Source organism: Eucyclogobius newberryi, unplaced genomic scaffold (assembly GCF_026437365.1).
Source record: "Eucyclogobius newberryi isolate DKJ021-1_F unplaced genomic scaffold, fEucNew1.0.hap1 SCAF_22, whole genome shotgun sequence".
Lineage (NCBI taxonomy): Eukaryota > Metazoa > Chordata > Actinopteri > Gobiiformes > Gobiidae > Eucyclogobius > Eucyclogobius newberryi.
The window spans coordinates 23,637,364-23,662,728 of NW_027315857.1; the positions used below are offsets into that span (position 1 = coordinate 23,637,364).

At 42.4% G+C, this 25,365-nt stretch overlaps 1 protein-coding gene across 1 annotated transcript in view; it reads left to right on the forward strand.

Moving 5' to 3' along the window:
- The window catches only part of arhgef40 (Rho guanine nucleotide exchange factor (GEF) 40), an 87,467-nt gene that overhangs the window by 16,815 nt on the left and 45,287 nt on the right, over positions 1-25,365 (forward strand). Inside the window, exons 4-10 of the mRNA XM_072458723.1 lie at positions 13,486-13,771; positions 16,400-17,474; positions 19,138-19,331; positions 20,384-20,551; positions 23,142-23,250; positions 23,631-23,724; positions 23,808-23,894. Coding sequence (XP_072314824.1) covers positions 13,486-13,771; positions 16,400-17,474; positions 19,138-19,331; positions 20,384-20,551; positions 23,142-23,250; positions 23,631-23,724; positions 23,808-23,894 — 2,013 coding nt within the window. The remainder of the gene's footprint in view (positions 1-13,485; positions 13,772-16,399; positions 17,475-19,137; positions 19,332-20,383; positions 20,552-23,141; positions 23,251-23,630; positions 23,725-23,807; positions 23,895-25,365) is intronic.

Here is a 25,365-nt window from a genome sequence, read left to right on the forward strand (position 1 = left end):
CACGCGTTGCGCCCGGGCTTCCGACAGCTCGGCTCTGCGGAGGGGCGCGTGGAGTGAAAGTGGCTGGTGAAACTGGAGCTGTCGTAGCCTCCGTGACCCGCGGACAAAAGAGGTGATTTCCTGCCTCGGGAATGTGTGGAGCACGTGTGTGTACTACAGCATGGAAAAGACTAAACCAGGACTAAATGTGTAGACCAGGACTAAAGTAGGACTAAACCAGGACTAAACCGGGACTAAACCGGGACTAAACCGGGACTAAAGCAGGACTAAACCGGGACTAAACCAGGACTAAACCGGGACTAAACCAGGACTAAAGCAGGACTAAACTAGAACTAAAGCAGGACTAAAGCAGGACTAAACCAGGACTAAACCAGGACTAAACCGGGACTAAACCAGGACTAAACCAGGACTAAAGCAGGACTAAACTAGAACTAAAGCAGGACTAAAGCAGGACTAAACCAGGACTAAACCGGGACTAAAGCGGGACTAAACCAGGACTAAAGCATCAGACTAAACCCAGGACTAAATGTGTAGACCAGGACTGAAGCAGGACTAAACTAGAACTAAACCAGGACTAAAGCAGGACTAAACTAGAACTAAACCAGGACTAAAGCAGGACTAAACCTGGACTAAACTAGGATTAAACCAGGACTAAACCAGGTCTAAACCAGGACTAAAGCAGGACTAAACTAGAACTAAACCAGGACTAAAGCAGGACTAAACCTGGACTAAACTAGAATTAAACCAGGACTAAACCAGGTCTAAACCAGGACTAAAGCAGGACTAAACCAGGTCTAAACTAGGACTAAAGCAGGATTAAACCAGGACTAAACCAGGATTAAACCAGGACTAAACCAGGACTAAACTAGGATTAAACTCGGACAAAACCAGGACTAAACCAGGTCTAAACCAGGACTAAACCAGGACTGACTGGGCAAGATCAGGGTCAACCCAGAACAAAAACAAGTGCAAACACAACCTCAGACTGATCAATGTAGAAGGGCAGTTTCAGTTATAGCGCCTCCTTTAGGCTAACTAGCTTTTCAAACTAGTGACTTCAAGACAGTCTTCCACCAGGTTCTCATCCAACAACGGAACAAAACTGGGTCGTTACAAGTCTCGAGACTCAATACAGATTTTGATACTCTTTCTACATTAATAATATAGCACAAAATACATGTTTCTTTGGAACATATGTGTAATCATACTGTATTTACGAGATCTGACTGTTCAAGATCGTCTCTGAAACTGTTAGAAATGGTCAACTTTGTCTCGTTAAAGGGGCCGTACCAGATTTTTACTTGTTTGAAACGCAAACGCAGAGTTATAGCATCCTAAATATTCAAAACGATGAGTTTCTAAGCACTTTCCGCGAGTCCAGAGCGAGTTTTGCCGTCCCGGTTAAAGCTAGCAAACATTGGCACGCTAACGGCGTTATCCCTGCTTCTCGGACAATAAAACGTTGAATTTAATGTGCGGAAAAAAGTCAGTACAGCCCGTTTAATGTCAGCTTTTCAGTATCAATACGTGTCGAAATGCGTATCTAGTTTCGACACTAGTTTTAGTATCGATTTGTAAATTTTTTCAATACTTTTAGCTATCGAAAAAGTAGCGTTGTAGTGGTGTTGTAGTCGTTTTGTAATGCGCGCCAAAACACATCTCTAAACAAGTCTCGGTAACACGCACAAATATGAGGTTTCTGATTGTTCATTCTTTCCCCGACGCGAAAGAAAAACGCGCTACCACAAAAAAGCAAACGCCGCTCGCTAACGCTAACGTCCTTCCCTCGGCTCGCCGCTTTGCCGCACACAAACTCCGAGGCGGGGAAAGTTCCGCTCGCACACCGACTTTTCCTGGCCTCGCATGCGGATTCGTCGTGAACTGTGTTTTCATTGTCGCTGCCCGAGACTCGGGAGCGAAGCGGTGAGTCACGGCGCTAATGCCTTCCATGTGCACGCGCGGGGGGAAAAGGGCGGGCTAGCAGAAGCGGGCTAGCAAGAGCCGCCGTGGAAACAGACGGGTTAGTTGTGTGTGAGGTCAAGACGCTCGCCTCACGGTGACGAGGCCCGCGGTGTGAGTTCCCGGCCGGGTGGAGACTGCGCGCGGAGTTTGCGTGTTCTCCGTGTTCTCCGTGTTCTCTGTGTTCTCCGTCCGTGTGGGTTTCCTTATTGTACTCTGAAGATGAAAAACAGACCAGTGTTCAGGATAACACTGTATTATTTTTGTTTTAGTATGTGCGTTTTGACTAGTTTTTATAGTTTAAGTTTAGGTTTAGTTAGTAGTTCTTGGCATCATTTTATAATAACTACACTTATTCCTGCCTGAGTAAAAATACTTAATTCATAGTGAAAAACTGTTTATTCAGTATAATTCAGGTTTAGTGATCACTTAACTAACATGACCCCAACATCTAACCTTAGTTAAGTAGTTAATTACCCCGAATCATGCTGAATAAACTCTTTGTTCACTATGAGTTAAGCCTTTGTTCACGCTTTATTAATTTAGTCGACTAAATCCAAAATCGTTTTAGTCAAACAGAAAAGACGTGGTTCTTAGTTTTCGCTCTGGTAAGACTTGAATCTTGTTCCTTTTATTAATTTATGTTTTTTCTTCTTTCTTTTTTTGGACCAAAATATTACTAGTACTTTAGTGGACAATATTTTTTAATTTTTTGTCATAATTTTTTCTTTATCATTGCTTTTTATTTACTTTTAGTCAGCAAACGTTTTACAATGACGAAAACTATGACAAAATCTATTTAGTCGTCAAAATGATCACAATTTCTGAAGTATAAATGTGGCTTAATGACTATATTTCATCGTTAAACAGTCCTTTATGAACAATATAGTTGCTTTTAAAGATTTGTGATAATATAATGTATATGATTTTGTGATGCTAGTGTATTGTTAAGGTTGTTTTTACACTTTAGGGGTGGGGTAGTCTCCTCTATTAAAGGAGAAACATTATTACGCTGCAACAAGTTCACAAATTCATCGCAACTACCAGATCTTTGGGCTAATCATCAACTAATTTAGCAATCAAATAATTGTTTACTGGTTTGTTCAAAGGTTCCAAAACACGCCGTGAGCTGAGAAAAGACGTTTTGTGACTGTAATTGAGCCGTAATTCCATGAATATTACGTGGAAATATGGAAATTGAGTGTTATTTGATGAAAACACGCAGCAGGATCCTCAAACTCACTTCAGCTTCATCTGCATCAAATTGAGTGAAAATCTTCTTCGTCACGTGACCGCTGCATTCTAAACTACTTATCAGAACAGAATAATCACCAGACTAATCGATTAACAAAATGACCAAGATCGGGAGATGGACACATTTTTGCACCTGGACAATTCCGTGCATTTTATTTTATTTATTTTATTTATTTTATTTATTTTATTTATTTTATTTATTTTATTTATTTTATCGATTTTATTTATTTTATCTATTTTATTTATTTTATTTTATTTAATTTTTTATTTGTTTTCTTATTCTTATTTTTAGGCCCGAGCGCCACAAGCTGGCGAGAGGCCTATTAATCTCGTAAGGCCGTGCGAAGCACGGCTGCGAAAGTGCGCACGTAGTGCGCACGAAATCGAGCGCGAAGCGCTCGCCCACTTCCAAACACTCACTAACGCACTCCTTCACTCATGCACGCCCCGTGCATACTAATTAGTAGTAGGAAAATGGAACATTACCGTTGTAAACGGGCGAAGCCCGTGCAAAAGTGCGCACTAAACGAGCACTTTACATTGAGATGACGACCGCGAAGCGGTCGTCATCCCCATATTAAGCACTCATTTGCGCTAAGTAGCTCACGAATACGTTCCCCATCTCTTGCATGTTCCGTGCATATAAGCATGTAATGCAAAAATTGAACATTATTACTGTATAGAGGGCCAAAAACACAAAGTGGGCGGAGCCCACTCAAAATTAACGAAAGTACCCGTCAGTGACCAGGGACCCACACCATGAGGTAGGAAAGCGCGAGCGCTTTCCGAAAATGTATAGTTTATGATATTTGAAAAATGGGAAACATTGTTTTCGCATCGGAATATTATTAGGCCGAGCCCCAGCAGGGCGGAGGGCCTATTGCTCCCGCAACGCTGCCGAAGGCAGCATTGCAACTGTCTGACCAAACATGCGGGCGCAGCCCGCATGTTTGGTGCCCCGTCGCCCCTGGCAAGTACAGTGAACTAGCCCATGCCGAAGGCATGGATCATGCATACTTACTCCTGCTATGACAGAAATAGTCAACAATTTGTGAATGGGCGTAGCCCATTCACAAATTGTTGACAACAGCAGCGCGAAGCGCTGCATTCCTCCAAAAACCCTCCTGGCATCGTCCTGTACGCGAGAATCCATGCCGCAGGCATGGGCCATGCTTGTATCTGCTCAAATCAATGGAAGTCTATGGGGAGTGGGCGGGGCATCCCGACGGAATGGGGAGTGACGAGCGCGTAAGCGCTCGTAATGATGATTCCACCCCATGGCGGCATGGGGAAGGCTTAGAGCTTTCAAACGATGTATAATTTGTTGTTATAGTGGAAACGGCTATATTGTTTTTGCTAAAAATATTATTAGGCCCGAGCCCCAGCAGGGCGGAGGGCCTATTGCTCCCGCAACGCTGCCGAAGGCAGCGTTGCAACTGTCTTACCAAACATGCGGGCGCAGCCCGCATGTTTGGTGCCCCGTCGCCCCTGGCAAGTACAGTGAACTAGCCCATGCCGAAGGCATGGATCATGCATACTTACTCCTGCTATGACAGAAATAGTCAACAATTAGTGAATGGGCGTAGCCCATTCACTAATTGTTGACAACAGCAGCGCGAAGCGCTGCATTCCTCCAAAAACCCTCCTGGCATCGTCCCGTACGCGAGAATCCATGCCGCAGGCATGGGCCATGCTTGTATCTGCTCAAATCAATGGAAGTCTATGGGGAGTGGGCGGGGCATCTCGACGGAATAGGGACTGACGAGCGCGTAAGCGCTCGTAATGATGATTCCACCCCATGGCGGCATCGGGAAGGCTTAGAGCTTTCAAACGATGTATAATTTGTTGTTATAGTGAAAACGGCTATATTGTTTTTGCTAAAAATATTATTATTATTATTATTATTATTATTTTTCTTGTTCTTCTTCAGCGCTTTGAACTCTAATTTGACCCCCTGAACATGCTCAAAAACTCACCAAACTTTGCCCAAAATTCAAAATCGGCGAAAAATTTTGTTTTTTCTGGGCCATTTTTTTTTTCGTTAAAAAATGGCGCGACAGCGCCACCGACAAAGGTCAAAATACATTGCGCCTATGGGAGACGCCCCGAGGTCAACTTTGTCGTAAAGCTACGAAATTCGGGACACGCATTCCTCTCGTGAGGACAAAAAAAAAAAATCATTGTGGCCACGCCCCCAGACTTACCCTATGGCTGCCATCTTCCTTTGAAAATGAAAACACGCTGTGTTAGCCATTTTGTTCACGTCAAACTTTGACGAACTCCTCCTAGGGCGTTTTGCCCACCGACTTCAAAATCGGCGTACGTCCTCTGGACAAGTGGGGCATCTAAAGTTATTCAATTTTTTGAGATACCTTTTACGGTCTGTGTGCGGCGCAGCCGCAAAGTTGGACAACTTATTTTGGAATATTGCAGATCTAAAAATTGCTCCCATTTGATCAAAACCAGTCCGATTAGGACCAAATTTGAATCAGTTCTTAAACTTTCTAGTTTGGACCAGTTTATGATGACAAAATTGAAATGGGCGCGATAGCGCCCCCTACAGAGTGACCTTTAAATTAACATTGAAGGTCAAAAATTAGTTTTACCAAAATTGTCTAAACTTTACCCAAAATTCTATTTTGCCGTCCCGATCACAAAAGCCAATCACAAAAATGCCTTATTTTTTACGGCGTAGTCGTAGCGATGACAGAAACCTTCCATGTTATCCCTATGGGAAAACCACCAAATCTCTCAAATTACCACATTTTTATGTTTTACACTTTAACGAAGTCCTCCTAGTGCGTTTTGCCCACCAACCTCAAAATCGGTGTACGTCCTCTAGACAAGTAGTGCATCTAAAGTTATCCAAATTTTAAGGATAACTTTTACGGTCTCTGTGCGACGGAGCCGCAAACGTTTCCCAGAATTCTGACTATTTGGCCTTCAGAGTGGCCTATAAACAATAGAGTTTTTCCAAATGACATGATATTTTGAACAAAATTCTAATTTGCCATCCTGATCATAAAAGTATGAGAGCCAAAGTCATATTTTGTACGGCGTAACCGTAGCGATGACAGAAACATCCCATGTTATCCTTCTGGGAAAATCGTAGAATCGCTCAAATCACCACATTTTTACGCTTCACACTTTAACAAACTCCTCCTAGGGCGATTGTCCGATCAAGTTCATATTTGGAGAATATCATCTACACAAGCGGGGCATCAAAACTTACCCATATTTTGATTCTAAGTGCTACGGTCTCTGTGTGGCGGACCCGCAAATATATGTCAGAAATGGGAAAACAGCGAAATCTCTGAAATGTTCACATTTACGCTTCACACTTTAATGAACTCCTCTGTGGGCAATAGCTCGATCAAGCTCATATTTGGGGAAAATCATCTACACAAGCGCGGCATCAAAAGTTATCCATATTTTTATTCCAAGTGCTACGGTCTCTGTGCGGCGGCGCAGCAAATTTGACTGACACTTGTGTTCATTTGCACTGGATTGGCCATGTCCAATGTGTCGCCGTCTGTCAAGTTCTTTTTTTATTCAACACACAATAAGGGCGCCATCTTTATCAAGTCAAAAGCGCAGAGTCGGAAGGCCGGCGGCCCGCGAGGGCCGTTGGATGCCGCTTGCGGCTTTAATTATTTTTATTTTTCTTGTTCTTCTGCTTTTTGAGCTCTAATTTGACCCCCTGAACATGCTCAAAAACTCACCAAACTTTGCCCAAAATTCAGAATCGGCGAAAAATTTAGTTTTTTCTGGGCCATTTTTTTTTGCGTTAAAAAATGGCGCGACAGCGCCACCGACAAAAGTCAAAATACATTGCGCCTATGGAAGACGCCCCGAGGTCAACTTTGTCGTAGAGCTACGAAATTCGGGACACGCATTCCTCTCGTGAGGATAAACAAAAAAAATCATTGTGGCCACGCCCCCAAACTTACCCTATGGCCGCCATCTTCCTTTGAAAATGAAAACAAGCTGAGTTAGCCATTTTGTTTACGTCAAACTTTGACGAACTCCTCCTAGGGCGTTTTGCCCACCGACTTCAAAATCGGCGTACGTCCTCTGGACAAGTGGGGCATCTAAAGTTATTCAATTTTTTGAGATACCTTTTACGGTCTGTGTGCGGCGCAGCCGCAAAGTTGGACAACTTATTTTGGAATATTGCAGGTCTAAAAATTGCTCCCATTTGATCAAAACCAGTCCGATTAGGACCAAATTTGAATCAGTTGTTAAACTTTCTAGTTTGGACCAGTTTAGGCTGACAAAATTGAAATGGCAGTGATAGCGCCCCCTACAGAGTGACCTTTAAATTAACATTGAAGGTCAAAAATTAGTTTTACCAAAATTGGTTAAATTTTACCCAAAATTCTATTTTGCCGTCCCGATCACAAAAGCCAATCACAAAAATGCCTAAATTTTTACGCCGTAGTCGTAGCGATGACAGAAACCTCCCATGTTATCCCTATGGGAAAACCACAAAATCTCTCAAATTACCACATTTTTATGTTTTACACTTTAACGAAGTCCTCCTAGTGCGTTTTGCCCACCAACCTCAAAATCGGTGTACGTCCTCTAGACAAGTGGTGTATCTAAAGTTATCCAAATTCTAAGGATAACTTTTACGGTCTCTGTGCGACGGAGCCGCAAACGTTTCCCAGAATTCTGACTATTTGGCCTTCAGAGTGGCCAATAAACAATAGAGTTTTTCCAAATGACATGATATTTTGAACAAAATTCTAATTTGCCATCCTGATCACAAAAGTATGAGAGCCAAAGTCATATTTTGTACGGCGTAACCGTAGCGATGACAGAAACATCCCATGTTATCCTTATGGGAAAATCATAGAATTGCTCAAATCACCACATTTTTACGCTTCACACTTTAACAAACTCCTCCTAGGGCGATTGTCCGATCAAGTTCATATTTGGAGAATATCATCTACACAAGCGGGGCATCAAAACTTATCCATATTTTGATTCTAAGTGCTACGGTCTCTGTGTGGCGGACCCGCAAATATATGTCAGAAATGGGAAAACAGCGAAATCTCTGAAATGTTCACATTTACGCTTCACACTTTAATGAACTCCTCTGTGGGCAATAGCTCGATCAAGCTCATATTTGGGGAAAATCATCTACACAAGCGGGGCATCAAAAGTTCTCCATATTTTTATTCCAAGTGCTACGGTCTCTGTGCGGCGGCGCAGCAAATTTGACTGACACTTGTGTTCATTTGCACTGGATTGGCCATGTCCAATGTGTCGCCGTCTGACAAGTTCTTTTTTTATTCAACATACAATAAGGGCGCCATCTTTATCAAGTCGAAAGCGCAGAGTCGGAAGGCCGGCGGCCCGCGAGGGCCGTTGGATGCCGCTTGCGGCTTTAATTCTTTCTTTCTTTCTTCTTCTTCTTCTCGGGACCAACCCCCCTATTTTTCACCCAGTGAACATTGACGAAAAGTCACAAAAATGTTCACACCTCTAAAAATCGTGCCTCTCTACATTCTGGCTATTTCCCTTTTCTAAAATAAAAAAAATTGGCGCGTCAGCGCCCCCAAATGTACCAAAAATGCATTGAGAGATGGGAAATGACCCAAAAAAAATCTGATCGTAGAATCATGAAATTTGGCGCAGAGGTAGATGGTGACAAGAGAAGTAAAAAATATTATTACGGCAACGCCGTCCGCCCAACCAAATGTCGGCCATATTGCTTCAAAAATGGCTAAACATGACTTCGGAGTTTTTCCAAACGTCGTACTTTTACGAACTCCTCCCAGGGCGTTGGCCCTAAAAAGCTGAAATTTGGTGAAAATGCTACTGAGGAGTGGGACATCAAAAGTTATCCAAATTACATTGATACCTCTCACGGTCTCTGTGCGGCGAAGCCGCAAACTGTAGCTAGAATTTCAGAAATCTCCCATATTTAAAATTTCGGCCGTTTGCGCAGATAAAGTCCGAATTGCGTCAAATTAGAATCAGTTGTTAAACTCTTTGCCCTAAACCTACTTGAAGTGAAATAAATTCATTTGGCGCCACAGCGCCCCCTACAGATTTTATATGGAGGTTAAATGTTTAGTTTTGCGAAATTATATGAAATTTGACACACAACTCAATTTTAGCATCCCCATCAAAAAAGTCAATGAGACCCATGTCATAATTGTTATGGCGTTGCCCAACGATGACCGAAACCTTTCATGTTATTCCAATGGGGAAATCGCCAGAACATGTTTACACTTTAGACTTTCACAAACTCCTCCCAGGGCGTCAGCCCTATTAACCTGAAATTTGGTGGGACTCATCTTCAGGGGTGGACCATCAAAAGTTATCCACATTTTCATTCAAAGAGTCACGGTGTCTGTGCGGCAAAGCCGCACATTTTGCCAAGAATTCAAAATAAAATAGCTTTTTGATGGTAAAACAAAGGGGAGAAGATGTGACAGCGTCACAGATTCAGCAGTAGGCGTAATAAAAGGACAATTGGGGCGCGTTAGCGCCCCCTCCTCTTGCGGCGTGGCGGCGGTGTGGCGGCGGCGTGGCGAGGGCCGATCATTGCCGCTTGCGGCTATATTTATTTTTATCTTTATTTATTTTAATGATTTTGTTTATTTTATTTTATTCTAAAACATTTGTCTAAAGCTCTTATATAACAAATACTCCAACATTATTGACTCAAAATGTCAAAACTGCACATTTTAAACACATAAATGACACGTGTCTCAAGCTAATCACCGTCATTAAGACCCCATGGACTGTTTACTATTCCATTTCACAAACATCACCCAAACAATCGCAGCCCTTTGCCGACGTATACAATCTTGCAGCGCGGGTCAGGTTTAGCGGCTCGGACTGGGCGGGGCAGAAGAGTGGAGCGATAGAGCAGGAGAGCGGAACGAGCGGAGCGATAGAGCAGGAGAGCGGAGTGATAGAGCAGGAGAGTGGAGCGATAGAGCAGGAGAGTGGAGCGATAGAGCAGAAGAGTGGAGCGATAGAGCAGGAGAGTGGAGCGATAGAGCAGGAGAGTGGAGCGATAGAGCAGAAGAGTGGAGTGACAGAGCAGGAGAGTGGAGCGATGGAGTGATAGAGCAGGAGAGCGGAGCGATAGAGCAGGAGAGTGGAGCGATAGAGCAGGAGAGTGGAGTGATAGAGCAGGAGAGTGGAGCGATGGAGTGATAGAGCAGGAGAGTGGAGCGATGGAGCGATAGAGCAGGAGAGTGGAGTGACAGAGCAGGAGAGTGGAGCAATGGAGTGATAGAGCAGGAGAGCGGAGCGATAGAGCAGGAGAGTGGAGTGATAGAGCAGGAGAGTGGAGTGATAGAGCAGGAGAGTGGAGCGATAGAGCAGGAGAGTGGAGTGATAGAGCAGGAGAGTGGAGCGATGGAGCAGGAGAGTGGAGTGATAGAGCAGGAGAGCGGAGCGATAGAGCAGGAGAGTGGAGTGATAGAGCAGGAGAGTGGAGCGATGGAGCGATAGAGCAGGAGAGTGGAGCGATGGAGCGATAGAGCAGGAGAGTGGAGCGATGGAGTGATAGAGCAGGAGAGTGGAGCGATAGAGCAGGAGAGTGGAGTGATAGAGCAGGAGAGTGGAGCGATGGAGCAGGAGAGTGGAGTGATAGAGCAGGAGAGCGGAGCGATAGAGCAGGAGAGTGGAGTGATAGAGCAGGAGAGTGGAGCGATAGAGCAGGAGAGTGGAGTGATAGAGCAGGAGAGTGGAGCGATAGAGCAGGAGAGTGGAGTGATAGAGCAGGAGAGCGGAGCGATAGAGCAGGAGAGTGGAGTGATAGAGCAGGAGAGTGGAGCGATGGAGCGATAGAGCAGGAGAGTGGAGCGATGGAGCGATAGAGCAGGAGGAGGGCGAACACTGAGGCCCATTGACAGAGAAAGAGTGACTCACGGGTTTGAGGCCCATCGTCCCACAACGAGGTTAAATTTAGAAAAGGAGAAGAAGGAGAAGAAGGAGAAGAAGAAGGCGCAAGGGAAATATTTGAGCTGCAGTGACTTTAATAAGATAAGATAAGATAAGATATTCTTTTATTGTCCCACATGGGGAAATTTCATTGGTGCAACACAGGTAGATACAGAGGTAGATACAGAAGAACAGATCACTTATAGGAAGTCTGAAAACACTTTCAGTAGTAATGTGGATATACTTTGATTTGTTTTCTTTCTAAAGAGTTGGAGTAACCATGACAACAGCTCATCCACAGTTCAGAGCCTCCCTTTTTGTAATCCCAGATACCAAATAAAACTACGCTTTGGACTCGTGGTATCTGTGCGAGTGGAGGAGGCGAGTGGAGGAGGCGAGTGGAGGAGGCAAGTGGAGGAGGCGAGAGGAGGAGGCGAGTGGAGGAGGCGAGAGTAGGAGGCGAGTGGAGGAGCTGAGTGGAGGAGCTGAGTGGAGGAGGCGAGTGGAGGAGGCGAGAGGAGGAGGCGAGTGGAGGAGGCGAGAGGAGGAGGCGAGAGGAGGAGGCGAGTGGAGGAGGCGAGAGTAGGAGGCGAGTGCAGGAGCTGAGTGGAGGAGGCGAGTGGAGGAGGCGAGAGTAGGAGGCGAGTGGAGGAGCTGAGTGGAGGAGGCGAGTGGAGGAGGCGAGAGTAGGAGGCGAGTGGAGGAGCTGAGTGGAGGAGGCGAGTGGAGGAGGCGAGTGGAGGAGGCGAGAGGAGGAGGCATGAGACACGGCACCAGGATTAGTATTTATTATGATTAAGTAGTATTTAGTATTTATTATGATTAAGTAGTATTTAGTATTTATTATGATTAAGTAGTATTTAGTATTTATTATGATTAAATAGTATTTAGTATTTATTATGATTAAGTAGTATTTAGTATTTATTATGATTAAGTAGTATTTAGTATTTATTATGATTAAATAGTATTTAGTATTTATTATGATTAAGTAGTATTTAGTATTTATTATGATTAAGTAGTATTTAGTATTTATTATGATTAAGTAGTATTTAGTATTTATTATGATTAAGTAGTATTTAGTATTTATAATGATTAAGTAGTATTTAGTATTTATTATGATTAAATAGTATTTAGTATTTATTATGATTAAGTAGTATTTAGTATTTATTATGATTAAGTAGTATTTAGTATTTATTATGATTAAGTAGTATTTAGTATTTATTATGATTAAGTAGTATTTAGTATTTATTATGATTAAGTAGTATTTAGTATTTATTATGATTAAGTAGTATTTAGTATTTATTATGATTAAGTAGTATTTAGTATTTATTATGATTAAATAGTATTTAGTATTTATTATGATTAAGTAGTATTTAGTATTTATTATGATTAAGTAGTATTTAGTATTTATTATGATTAAGTAGTATTTAGTATTTATTATGATTAAATAGTATTTAGTATTTATTATGATTAAGTAGTATTTAGTATTTATTATGATTAAGTAGTATTTAGTATTTATTATGATTAAGTAGTATTTAGTATTTATTATGATTAAGTAGTATTTAGTATTTATTATGATTAAGTAGTATTTAGTATTTATTATGATTAAGTAGTATTTAGTATTTATTATGATTAAGTAGTATTTAGTATTTATTATGATTAAGTAGTATTTAGTATTTATTATGATTAAGTAGTATTTAGTATTCATTATGATTTAGTATTTAGTATTTATTATGATTAAATAGTATTTAGTATTTATTATGATTAAATAGTATTTGTTATTTATTATGATTAAATAGTATTTAGTATTTATTATGATTAAATAGTATTTGGTATTTATTATGATTAAATAGTATTTAGTATTTATTATGATTAAGTAGTATTTAGTATTCATTATGATTTAGTATTTAGTATTTATTATGATTAAGTAGTATTTAGTATTTATTATGATTAAATAGTATTTAGTATTCATTATGATTTAGTATTTAGTATTTATTATGATTAAGTAGTATTTAGTATTTATTATGATTAAATAGTATTTAGTATTTATTATGATTAAATAGTATTTGGTATTTATTATGATTAAATAGTATTTAGTATTTATTATGATTAAATAGTATTTGGTATTTATTATGATTAAATAGTATTTAGTATTTATTATGATTAAGTAGTATTTAGTATTCATTATGATTTAGTATTTAGTATAATTTAAGTACACTTTGGAAGACTGCATGTACTAGGAACGTTTTTACGACGTTTGTGCGACGTCTGCAGCTCACAACGCAGACAAAACAATCTGACGGTTTTGTCGGCGTCGCGGTCCCGGACAGAGCATTTACCCCGGAACTGCTCCCGTTGCAGGCGCAGTACACCGGCTGCCTCTTCCTCCACTCAGGCTGGCCGCTGTGCCTGGGCGAGAAGGTGGTGGTGCAGCTCTCCACGCTGGACTGGAGGCTCCTGCGCGCCAACGACTTCTACCTGCAGGTGGTGCCCTTCTCCACGCGCTGCCCCCGCCTGGCCCTCAAGTGCCTGGCCCCCGGCGGGCGCACCGTGCAGGAGGTCCTGGTCCCCGAGTCCCAGCACCCCCTGGTGTTCGCGAGCGAGTGGCTCCACAGCGTCAACAAGGAGCGCGGGCACAAGCGGGAAGGTACGGAGCCAGAAACGGCGCAAAAATGTTATGTTTTTGCGACATTTCAATGACGATATTAAGACGATATTTTAACAGTGCATCAGGGTTTTGGTCAAATGTGTTGGTAAATGTCTCGGTCGGCCTAAAATTTACTGTGAAATTAACCAGAATCTTGATTTTATACCGTCGTTTGGAGGTTTTTGTCTCTTTTTGAAGAGAATAATTGTGTTATTATAACTTTTTTGATATACTTTACTGCATCATTTGAACAGTGCATCAGGGTTGTGGTGAAATGTGTTCCTAAATGTCTTGGTTGGCCTAAAATTTACTGTGAAATGAACCAGAAATATGACTTTATTGGAAGATTACACTTGGTTTCCGTCGCTTTTTGAAGAGAATAATTGTGTTATTATCACTTTTTTGATATATTTTACAGCATTGTTTTAACAGTGCATCAGGGCTGTGGTAAAAATGTTTACCACAGCTCTGATGCACTGTTAAAATCAACAGAAAATGTTAACAGGAAGTGACATCACACCTGGGACGGAAAGTTAATGCAGAATTTACACAAAATAAATCTACTTTTTTTGACTCTCTAAACATTGATTCGACAAAATAAAGTCGCTCTCATTTATTTTTCTTTGTCAAATAAAAAAAAAAGGTGACCTTAGATGAGTTCAGGCATTGCCACAGTAACGCTAACAACGACCTGCATGCTAACAGAGCCTTTCCTGCTTTATAATCAGACGCAGACATTCCACAGCGGTCTCATTTTGACCCTGAGCGCTGCATTGACAGTAGATCTGTGCTAGTGAAAAACAAATGTTACTTTAAATCAGGCACAGTCCCTTTAATTCGTCATAAATCAGTTGTTTTCTTTTTATTCATTTATTAATTTACACGCGTTTTTATTGCGCAAAAATACAAAAGATTCTTACATTCTGACAATGGTCTAGCTCGTCACTTGGTACATGGCGATATCAATCAATCAGAGTGCTTTCCAACCATAAAAATACAGTATAAAATCTCAATACAAAAACAAAAGCATAAATAATCACAGTAAAATGTATTTCTGCTGATAAAATTCCAAAGTTTCATGACATTCAACATTCATAACTCATACACTTACTGCACAGTATCAGGTTTTAACTGGTTCGATCTGCATCTTCCAAAACCCAAAACGGAAAAAAAAAGATGGTCAGTATGACAGGATATTTATATACAGTAAGGTTCCAGACTTCCCACACGCACAACGGAAAATTATGGACGAAAAATAGCCTTGTTTTGACCCGTTTACACGTCATAGCAACCAGTCGCCAAACAGTCCGTAAATAGGTGGGAATCCTTTTAATAGTTTGGGCCCCAAAAGGGTTAAAAAGCGAAGACTTCCCTGAGGTGAACATGTGTCGTCCAAGTCGTGCCAACGAGAGTCGACTTTGGAGGAAAAAGTGCTGACCAAGAAACAGATGTTCAACTTTACGAGCGCCGCGAAAGGCAACAAACACGAGGAAGTAAGTAACGCGAAGGTGTCGGGTGCGGTTCTGTAATCAACCCGGGAACAACTGCCAATCGTGACTGTGAAGAAGCCGTGGGAACCTGGATCAAATGTAAAATGTATCCGGTCGATTCCTATAATAAAGCCAATTTGAACTGGACTGCACGATACGATAAGAAAACGTATTGTTGGCGCGCTCGTTTATGTAAGAAAGGGCAAGAATCAAAACAGTTCAGATCAGTCAAATGTTTAATCCCTGTCCGTACAATTCTAACACAGCGATAACAGAGCACTTACCTTTCTATCCCTAACGAACGTGTATGCGACCTACACCAGTCCAGTTGCACCCTTTCCCTGTGCGCTTGAACAATATATAGCATTTTGATATAGCACGCAACAATTAGGTCACGCCTCGCTGCTCCCCTCCTCAGCGTTTCTCCATTCGCCGCCGTTTTCGCACAGAGATGTCCTTGAGGTCTGCAGTCTCTCCGGCACAGGTGTCTCAAGAGAGTGTCTCAAAAGAAACAAGGGAATATGTGTTTGCGTGCAGGAAGTAAACCTTTCTCGAAAAATGATTATAGTTGGTAATACAATATAGTAAAATTAATATATTTGGTTTCCCCTTCAGTATCTAAAGGTATGGTTAGTAAGGAATGTACGTTTTCTTGTTGTCTTTAGAGGTGTTATAGCTTTGCCTGGAATGTTCCACAATATGACTTTAGATCATGAATCAATCGGCGTGGGATTGAGCGCAGATATGCAGGATGTAAACATGAACGCTAAAGAAAGGCACCTGTAGCGTGTAAACACAATAACATGACGACACAGGTAGAAATCACGTGTTTACTTCTTAGGTTTTGGCTCGTGAAAACCTAAAAGGGGAAAAGTAATTTGACCTAATTACATGGCAGGCAAATCAATCACATAAAAAAAAAATATGTATTTGTTCAAGACACATACAAAATTCAGTAATGAGGAAATATACTCAAGATAACTGGACCCTTTTTTAAGAAATGTTTGATTTTTTTGTGATTTTTTTAAATAATTGTTATAATATGTGTTGTTCTTTTTAGTGGATGAAACTTTAAAGCTTGAACATTTTGTTTCTATTTCACATCGATTGACATCATTTTGTCATTTATCCCCCACAGTCGGCGGTGGTCTGGACACGTGCCTGGTCAGCACCTGCGACGGTGTGGTGCGTTTGCCCTGGAAGGAGGTCGTCTACCCCAAATTCATCCACGACCCCACGGCGGATCTGATGTCCAGCCGCGGGGCCTCGCTATCGGACCGCCTCCCCAGCGAAGGGGGCTGCGGCGGCTCTTCGTCCGGGGAGATCGACTCCTGGTCCTGGGACGAAGAGGAGGAGGACGACCCGACCCTGGCCCGCAGCCTCGGTTCGGGTTTTTCCCGACGGCGACGGAGCGAGGACGGACTCGGGAGAACGTCGAGACCTCCCCACTCGGACGGCGATTACGTGGAGCTCCTCGAACCCCGACTGGGACCGGACGGCGGGGTCGACAACAGGCAGCGGTACCTCGAAATGCACGCCATCTGCAAGACCAAGACGCTGCCTTTAGTCCGCCGGGGTAAAGCTTTCAAGTTGAGGAGAGGCAAAGCGTACGGGTCGGGCAGTTTTCGAGCCGCTAAGAGCAAGGATGCCACCGGGTCGAAGGAAAGCGTGACCCCGCGGCTTCCGCTGCGACCACTCGAACAGCGAGGAAAGGCGTATTCGTCTTCGATACAGGACTCGGACGAGAGCGACCGCACCAGCAAAGACTCGGAAACTCTGGACGGCAACAGACTCCATTTCGACGGCGTCTTTCGAGAGAGAAAACCGGGCGTCGGCAAGGAACGGGACAGCAACGGCAGCGCCAATTCGGACCTAAAAGACGGCGCAGTGGATGCAACCGAAAACAAAGTTACAAATACGAACGCTGCCTCGGAAGGACAATCGGATGTGTCGGATTCGGTTTTCGAGGATACTGACAAACCACCGGGCGGGGAAGGCGTTGCCACCGCGCCGAAGGAAGTACAATTTTCAACTCAGAGCGACGGAACGGCAGGGGTCAAGTGCGACAGTCAAAGTGTTAAAGGAAGTTTAACGACGCAGCCTGGCCCGTGCAACGCCAACTTGACGGAGGAGAAGGCGGAGGGCGGGAAAACAGAGGAGCCAGTGTGTCCGATGGGGAAGGAGGTCAAAACGGTGGGATTCCGGGTGCCGAGGTATTCGCGAAGCCCCCGTTTTTCGTTTGCTAACACGTATGTCGGAACGTTCACATCGCGCCCGAGTGTTGTGACGGAGACAAGAGGCTAGTTGTGTGTGTTTTAGGGTTTTGAAAAGGTGCTTTGTGTACATGTTCTGGCGGAGAGGCGACGCCCGCTTGCAGTGAGAATGCATGTTGAGCCGCTGGCGACGAGACACTGAAGGTCGGGGGTCAAATGCAGCGCTCACATTTCCAGTGTTTGGTCACTTGTATCTATTTTCTAGCAAGATTTTGCTTCAATCTGGACTGATTCTGGGACCAGCTTGTAGAAAAAGGGGTCTAAGCGAGTAGATCAAGATCGTTTTGGTTGACATTTTATAATCTGACTCATATTTGTACTGGGATTGTAATGATTTAAGCAAAAGGAAGTTAGTTTGCGGTTTTTGAGGTGACTAATCCATTTGTTCTGATTGTATGTGTGATCTTACGCAATCCTAAGAGCTGCTCTGTGTATTTTGGGTCAGATGTGGTCAGATAATGGAAATTCTATGTCGTTTTGAGCGCTCTTCCAGCACCGCGCCTTGTTTTCAGCTAATCGACTTCAGCCTTTAGTCATTCGAGCATTTCTTCGGCCAACTACAGCCCCACACACTTCCTTAACGGGACAATAAAGCCTACATTAACCTTGAAAATATAAATAACGTGGCTTGAGGTAAACAACTAGAGGCGATCCGTTATCTTGGAAGACGTACTACATTTTGTTATCGAAGTATACGTAAGGTAACATAAAAGTAAAAAGTATCACATTAAAAAGTATGGGCCAAGTGTCAAAAAAGGAATAATACAACTGTTAATGTGTCAGATGTAAAGATGTCACAACATCAAATGTTTGTGAGGGAAAAACATCACGACTTAACGATTATTCACGATTATTGAGACAACAGTGAAATCTTTCATTCCCATTTTCTTTCTGAAAGACAAAATTAAGTTACACGTGACTAAAACTTCCAGATAAAATAAGTTATTTACATTTAAATCTATATTTTGGACAAAATATTGAACTAAAAATACTTAATTTTGCTTGTAAAATCGTCACGACTATTATTTTTTTGGTTCTTACGATTATATTGTGACCTGAATAATCACAATTATCGATGGACTGAATCATCTTGACACCCCTAGTCAGACGTTGTGATCTTGATTAAGAATTCAGGAGATTTTGTTGAACAGAAGCAATTAAGTAGATGTAAAAAAAACATGAATAAAAAAAAAAAGAAAATCGAAATTAAATAAAAAATCTGGGACATGCTAAGTGCTAAAAATAATGTTAACTAAATGCTAAAAAATAACTTCAAAAATGTAGTATAGTCGAAAGAATAGGTATTTGCTAAAAGTAAAAAGTATAGACCTCTACGTCTGAGCTCTACGTCTGAGCTCTATGTCTTACCTCTACGTCCGACCTCTACGTCTGACCTCTACCTCTGACCTCTACGTCTGAGCTCTACGTCTGAGCTCTATGTCTTACCTCTACGTCTGACCTCTACGTCCGACCTCTACGTCCGACCTCTACGTCTGACCTCTACCTCTGACCTCTACGTCTGAGCTCTATGTCTTACCTCTACCTCTGACCTCTATGTCTGACCTCTACGTCTGCCCTCTCTCTGACCCCTGATCGCCACAAGGAGGAAGCGGCGGGGCAGAGGGGCCAAAGCCCGAGCTCGGTCCGGCGGTCGTGGTCATCAGAGAGGAGTGAGAGCTCAGGGTAAAGCCGCTCGCTCCACGCTCACGGCCAACGAGAAGAACGGGACGGAACCGCGTAAAGCTGCGGCGGAATTGGCCACGCCCACCGCAAACGACGCCCAGACGGACGCCACAGGTAAAGCGTTCAAGAGGAGCAGGGATGTCACGGTGACTCGGTTAATCCAGAATATAAGGATATAATTGTAAGAACCAAAAATTATTATAATCGTGTCAATTTCAGAAGCAAAATTAAGTGCTGTTAGCATACGTACACCTCTTCACCATGTTCTTTCATCTGTTGTTTTTTAAAATTGCTTAGCAAGATTGAATGTCTGTTCTTGGTTTTGGATTTTATCAAATAAATTTCCCCTAAAAATGTGACTCATACCTGATATTTTTATTTCAATCTTTATTTCAAAATAGACTTAAATGTGATTTTTTTTTTTTTTTTTTTTATCTGGCTGTTTTTGTCAAATTTAACTTTCAGAACGTTAAATTGCGTAATTTGGTCCCAATTTAGTCTTGGTTTAGTCCTGGTTTAGACCTGGTTTAGTCCTGGTTTAGTCCTGGTTTAGACCTTGTTTAGTCCCGGTTTAGTCCCGGTTTAGTCCTGGTTTAGTCCCAGGTTGGTCCCGGTTTAGTCCCGGTTTAGTCCTGGTTTAGTCCCAGGTTGGTCCCGGTTTGGTCCTGGTTTAGTTCCAGTTTAGTCCCGGTTTTGTCCCGGTTTAGTCCCGGTTTAGTCCTGGTTTAGTCCCAGTTTAGTCCTGGTTTAGTCCTGGTTTAGTCCTGATGTATGGACTTGATTTAGTCCCAGTTTAGTCCTGGTTTAGTCCTGGTTTAGTCCTGATGTATGGACTTGATTTAGTCCCAGTTTAGTCCCGGTTTTGTCCCGGTTTAGTCCCGGTTTAGTCCTGGTTTAGTCCCAGTTTAGTCCTGGTTTAGTCCTGGTTTAGTCCTGATGTATGGACTTGATTTAGTCCCAGTTTAGTCCTGGTTTAGTCCTGGTTTAGTCCTGATGTATGGACTTGCTTAGTCCTGGTTTAGTCCTGTTCAAACATAACCAACCTGACAGTCGTACGTTACCTCGAACACATTTTGACATTTTGACGTTCTCATTCTTGTCATTTGCTCTCGTGACAGTTTAATATCTCGACTTCTCTTTTTAAATTCCAGACGCGGCGGCCGAAGCCTCGCACGACGATCAATCGGCCGAATCTTTATCGAACCGCAGCAGCGACGACCGCGATCCCGCCGACGCCAGCGCGGGACGAGTGAACGGACTCGCCTGTGACGACCCGCCGTCGCTGCACGAGCTGGACCCGGAGCTGCTGCAGTCGGGCAAACTCAAACTGACAGGTAGGGGACGACGCAGGGGGGCCATCTGTCACCATGACGACCCCCTCCCCCAGACCCGCAAGAAGCCCTGACGCATCTATTCAGCAGAAAAGGCTCTCAATGAAAGTCCAATAAACATGAGTAAAGTTATCCTTATTAGTTATGTTATTAGCTGTCATATTGTCACTGGCCAGCAGGGGGCGCATGGACTGAAGGGAAAGATAATTTATTTGTTATTATTTATGTGTGTCATTTTTTCAATATATACAAATAAAAACATGAAACAGGACCAGAAAGCAGGATTTTTTTTGTTTTAATAAAAAAAAATATAGTAATAATAATAATAATAATGATAATAATAAAAAATTAAAGCCGCAAGCGGCAATGATTGGCCCTCGCCACGCCGATGCCGCTACGCCGCCATGCCGCAAGAGGAGGGGGCGCTAACGCGCCCCAATGGTCCTTTTATTACGCCTACTGCTGAATCTGTGACGCTGTCACATCTTCTCCCCTTTGTTTTACCATCAAAAAGCTATTTTATTTTGAATTCTTGGCAAAATGTGTGGGTTTGCCGCACAGAGACCGTGACTCTTTGAATAAAAATGTGGATAACTTTTGATGGTCCTGAAGATGAGTCTCACCAAATTTCAGGTTAATAGGGCTAACGCCCTGGGAGGAGTTTGTGAAAGTCTAAAGTATAAACATGTTCTGGCGATTTCCCCATTGGAATAACATCGGTCATCGTTACGGCAAAGCCATAACAATTATGACATGGGTCTCATTGACTTTTTTGATGGGGATGCCAAAATTGAGTTGTGTGTCAAATTTCATATAATTTCGCAAAACTAGACATTTAACCTCCATATAAAATCTGTAGGGGGCGCTGTGGCGCCAAATTAATTTATTTCACTTCAAGTAGGTTTAGGGCAAAGAGTTTAACAACTGATTCTAATTTGACGCAATTCGGACTTCATCAGAAATGTTAAATTTGGGAGATTTCTGAAATTCTAGCAAAAGTTTGCGGCTTCGCCGCTCAGAGACCGTGAGAGGTATCAATGTAATTTGAATAACTTTTGATGTCCGACTCCTCAGTAGCATTTCCACAAAATTTCAGCTTTTTAGAGCCAACGCCCTGGGAGGAGTTCGTTAAAGTACGACATTTGGAAAAACTCCAGAGTAATGCTTAGCCATTTTTGAACCAATATGGCCGACATTTAGTTGGGCGGACGGCGTTGCCGTAATAATATTTTTTACTTCTCTTGTCACCATCTACCTCTGCGCCAAATTTCATGATTCTACGATCAGATTTTTTTTGGGTCATTTCCTATCTCTCAATGCATTTTTGGTACATTTGGGGGCGCTGACGCGCCAATTTTTTTTATTTTAAAAAAGGGAAATAGCCAGAATGTAGAGAGGCACGATTTTTAGAGGTGTGCAAATTTTTGTGACTTTTCGTCAATGTTCACTGGGTGAAAAATAGGGGGGTTGGTCCCGAGAAGAAAGAAAGAAGAAAGAATAATATTCCGATGCGAAAACAATGTTTTCCCATTTTTCAAATATCATAAACTATACATTTTCGGAAAGCGCTCCTACCTCATGGTGTGGGTCCCTGGTCACTGACGGGTACTTTCGTTAATTTTGAGTGGGCTCCGCCCACTTTGTGTTTTTGGCCCTCTATACAGTAATAATGTTCAATTTTTGCATTACATGCTTATATGCACGGAACATGCAAGATATGGGGAACGTATTCGTGAGCTACTTAGCGCAAATGAGTGCTTTATGGTCGTCATCCCAATGTAAAGTGCTCGTTTAGTGCGCACTTTTGCACGGGCTTCGCCCGTTTACAAAGGTAATGTTCCATTTTCCTACTACTAATTAGTATGCACGGGGCGTGCATGAGTGAAGGAGTGCGTTAGTGAGTGTTTGGAAGTGGGCGAGCGCTTCGCGCTGCGTGCGCACTTTCGCAGCCGTGCTTCGCACGGCCTTACGAGATTAATAGGCCTCTCGCCAGCTTGTGGCGCTCGGGCCTAATAATGATCATATGAAAAAGTGATGACAATATGAAGGAAAAAAAATATATAATAATAGAAATAGTAAATAATAAAAAATATTCATAATGTTATATTTGTAATATGACAAACAAAATAAATAAATAAACAAAATTACGGCAAGTCCAACAGTCAAGTCCTATTGAGTCCAATTGTGAAAAATTTGATCAAATGTGTCAATTTCCAAATTAAGTCTGAATATGATTTTATTTTTTTCAACTTTCTGATGCTTATTACAATTTGAGTCCAGTTGGTGGTGTTTGTGTCAGCCATTTCCTTTTGATTGCCTTTTTTTTTTCCTGCTTCCAAAAGTATGTTCCAAAAGTATCCATCCATTGCTCTAACATTGACAGAAATGGCAATGTCTGTAGTACTTTATCAATGTCAGTCCCAAGGCATCACATTATGACATCAGCAGGTGGGACATCACTTTAAGCAAAACTTTAATGTTAAAAGTTTGACACGAGACCTTTTAAAAACCCTCGTTAGCCTTTGCTTCTTGTCTTCTGTCGCCGGAACGTTTCAGCCTGGTCCAAACCGCTGTGTTGTTTCGCCGTCGTCAGGTACGGTGGACCGACTCGGGCGAGCGCTGGTTTTCACCGACGCTTCAGAGGAGAGTTTCAGCGACGAGGAAGCGGCCCGAGTCCTGGCGTGCTATCACCGCATTACCTGGTACGACCGCAAACATGTGCTTTATAAGTATTTTGACAGCTTTATTTGTGAAAAATCCTCACATTTCTTGAATTTCTTTAAATATTTAGCCCCTTTTCAGCCCTAGTCCGAGTATAAACCCCATGAAAAGAGATGGATCAGCTCAAGAGCCTTAAATAGAGAATAAATACATTAGATCTGTGATGACCTCTGCATTTTGCTTCACTCGGATCATTTCATACATTGAATATAAAGTACATACACTTGAAATTGAATGACCCTTCAAATGAATTCATCTTAATTACACGTTCCTTTTGTGCCGCTAAATGAATCATGGTTAATCCCGTGGTTTTAATCAGCGTTCCTTTCTTCTGTGTCCCCCTCACATCTGTCTCCATCAGCCTGGCAGCCAAAGAAAAGGGTCTCACGGTCTTAATGGACGCCAGGCGCGCCGCTCCCTCCGCGCGCTGCTTCGACGCGCTTAAACGCTTCCAGGTGAAACGCGCTAAACGCACCGCTCGCGCCGTTCGCTTTTTCCAAACGGTTCTAAAAAAGCGGCTCTTGTGGCTCCCGAACAGGGGCTGGCTCCCGGCGGTCTCGGCTCGGTCCTGGTTCTGGTCGACGAGCGGCGGGAAAGTCCCCCACTGAACCTGGAGGGGGCCGAGGTGAGGTCACGCGCGTAAAATTGTGTGTGTGATTGTGTGTGGGTTTGTTTTTCTTACTTTCTTACTTTTCTTATTATTTTGTTCAATTTTGTTAATTTTTTTATTTTGTTTTCATTTTTTAATTCATTTTGTTTTCATTTTTTTTCAATTTGTTCAATTTTTTTCATTTGTTTTCATTTTTATCAATTTTTTTCATTTAAAAAAAAAAATCAATTTAATTTTTTTTTTTTTAATTTTTTTCGTTTATTTTCAATTTTCAAACTGGCAAATTAAGTCGGCGGCACAGAAACGGCGCTAGAAACCATTTCCTCGCAAACAGTCATCGATCTATTTTTGTGTCCTTCGTGCTGAAATGGCTACGCGAGGACGCCAAATCGCGAAGAAAGCAAGAAAATCAAATCGCCAAATGTAGCGGAGGTCGGTGAAAACACGGAAATGTCGTAGCAGCGGCGGCTCGACTCCAGAACAATGACGATCACTCAAACGTTCACGAGTCTAAATACAACTATGAACGTACGAATGAGAAAGAAAAACTGAAAACACGATTAGAAGCTCTTAAATGTGGCATAATACGTCCTCTTGAAGTTTTCTGTGAACACGGAACCGTTTCTTTCAACGTTTGCGTGTGTGAAAACGTTGTAATACCTATGCCAGGTTCCTTGGGGGCGCTGTGGGAAAGTAACACGACAACAACGCGCTGAAAACAAACGGAACAAACACAGCGGCTTCAAGCGGAACCGATAATTCAGTCGATCCGTGAGTGAAAGAGCGGGAAAGCGCGGTTAGAGGACGCGGCAGTTACGATTAATCGATTTAACTTGTTGCAGCCCTATATTTTTGTTTTCTCTGATAAATATTCTCAAATATTTAACTTTTTCTGTCTTTTTACCGGTAGTAAGACAAGAAATGTAAGAAATGTGTCGCTGATCAACCAAAAGTACAACGTCGTTACCATTTTAACAGTCAATCGAGTACTGCTGGCATTAGCATGACGTTAGCATCACAACTACAGGACCAGCTAGCACTTAATCTATTTATTATCATTTTATTATGTCATTATTTTACGCAGGCCGGTTATTATGCTTTGACCGCTCAATCTGACGTGAACGATCAGCGAACGAATAACGTTTTGGCAAATAACTTCTCACATTTTTAGCTTTCTACACGTTTTCAGTCGGCTCGTACGCCATTGGCCGAAACCAACGCAACTTTTATTGAGTTGTCGGGCGCGGTTTGGCATCGATCAGCAGTTTTCCATGTTCGACTTGTGTTCTGGGTTTAAGTTTGGTCCGGTTCGAGCGTCACGTGTTCAATAATGTCTCCAGGCGGGATATAATTACGGTCGTCGTGGCAGCAGCGGATTTCATTTAGTGCAGTGTAATTTATAACTGTGTCGTGCTTTGTAATTTAACATGCGGAGCGCATAAAGTTATGGCAGCGCTTTATGATGAAAACTGTTAAAACACGACTT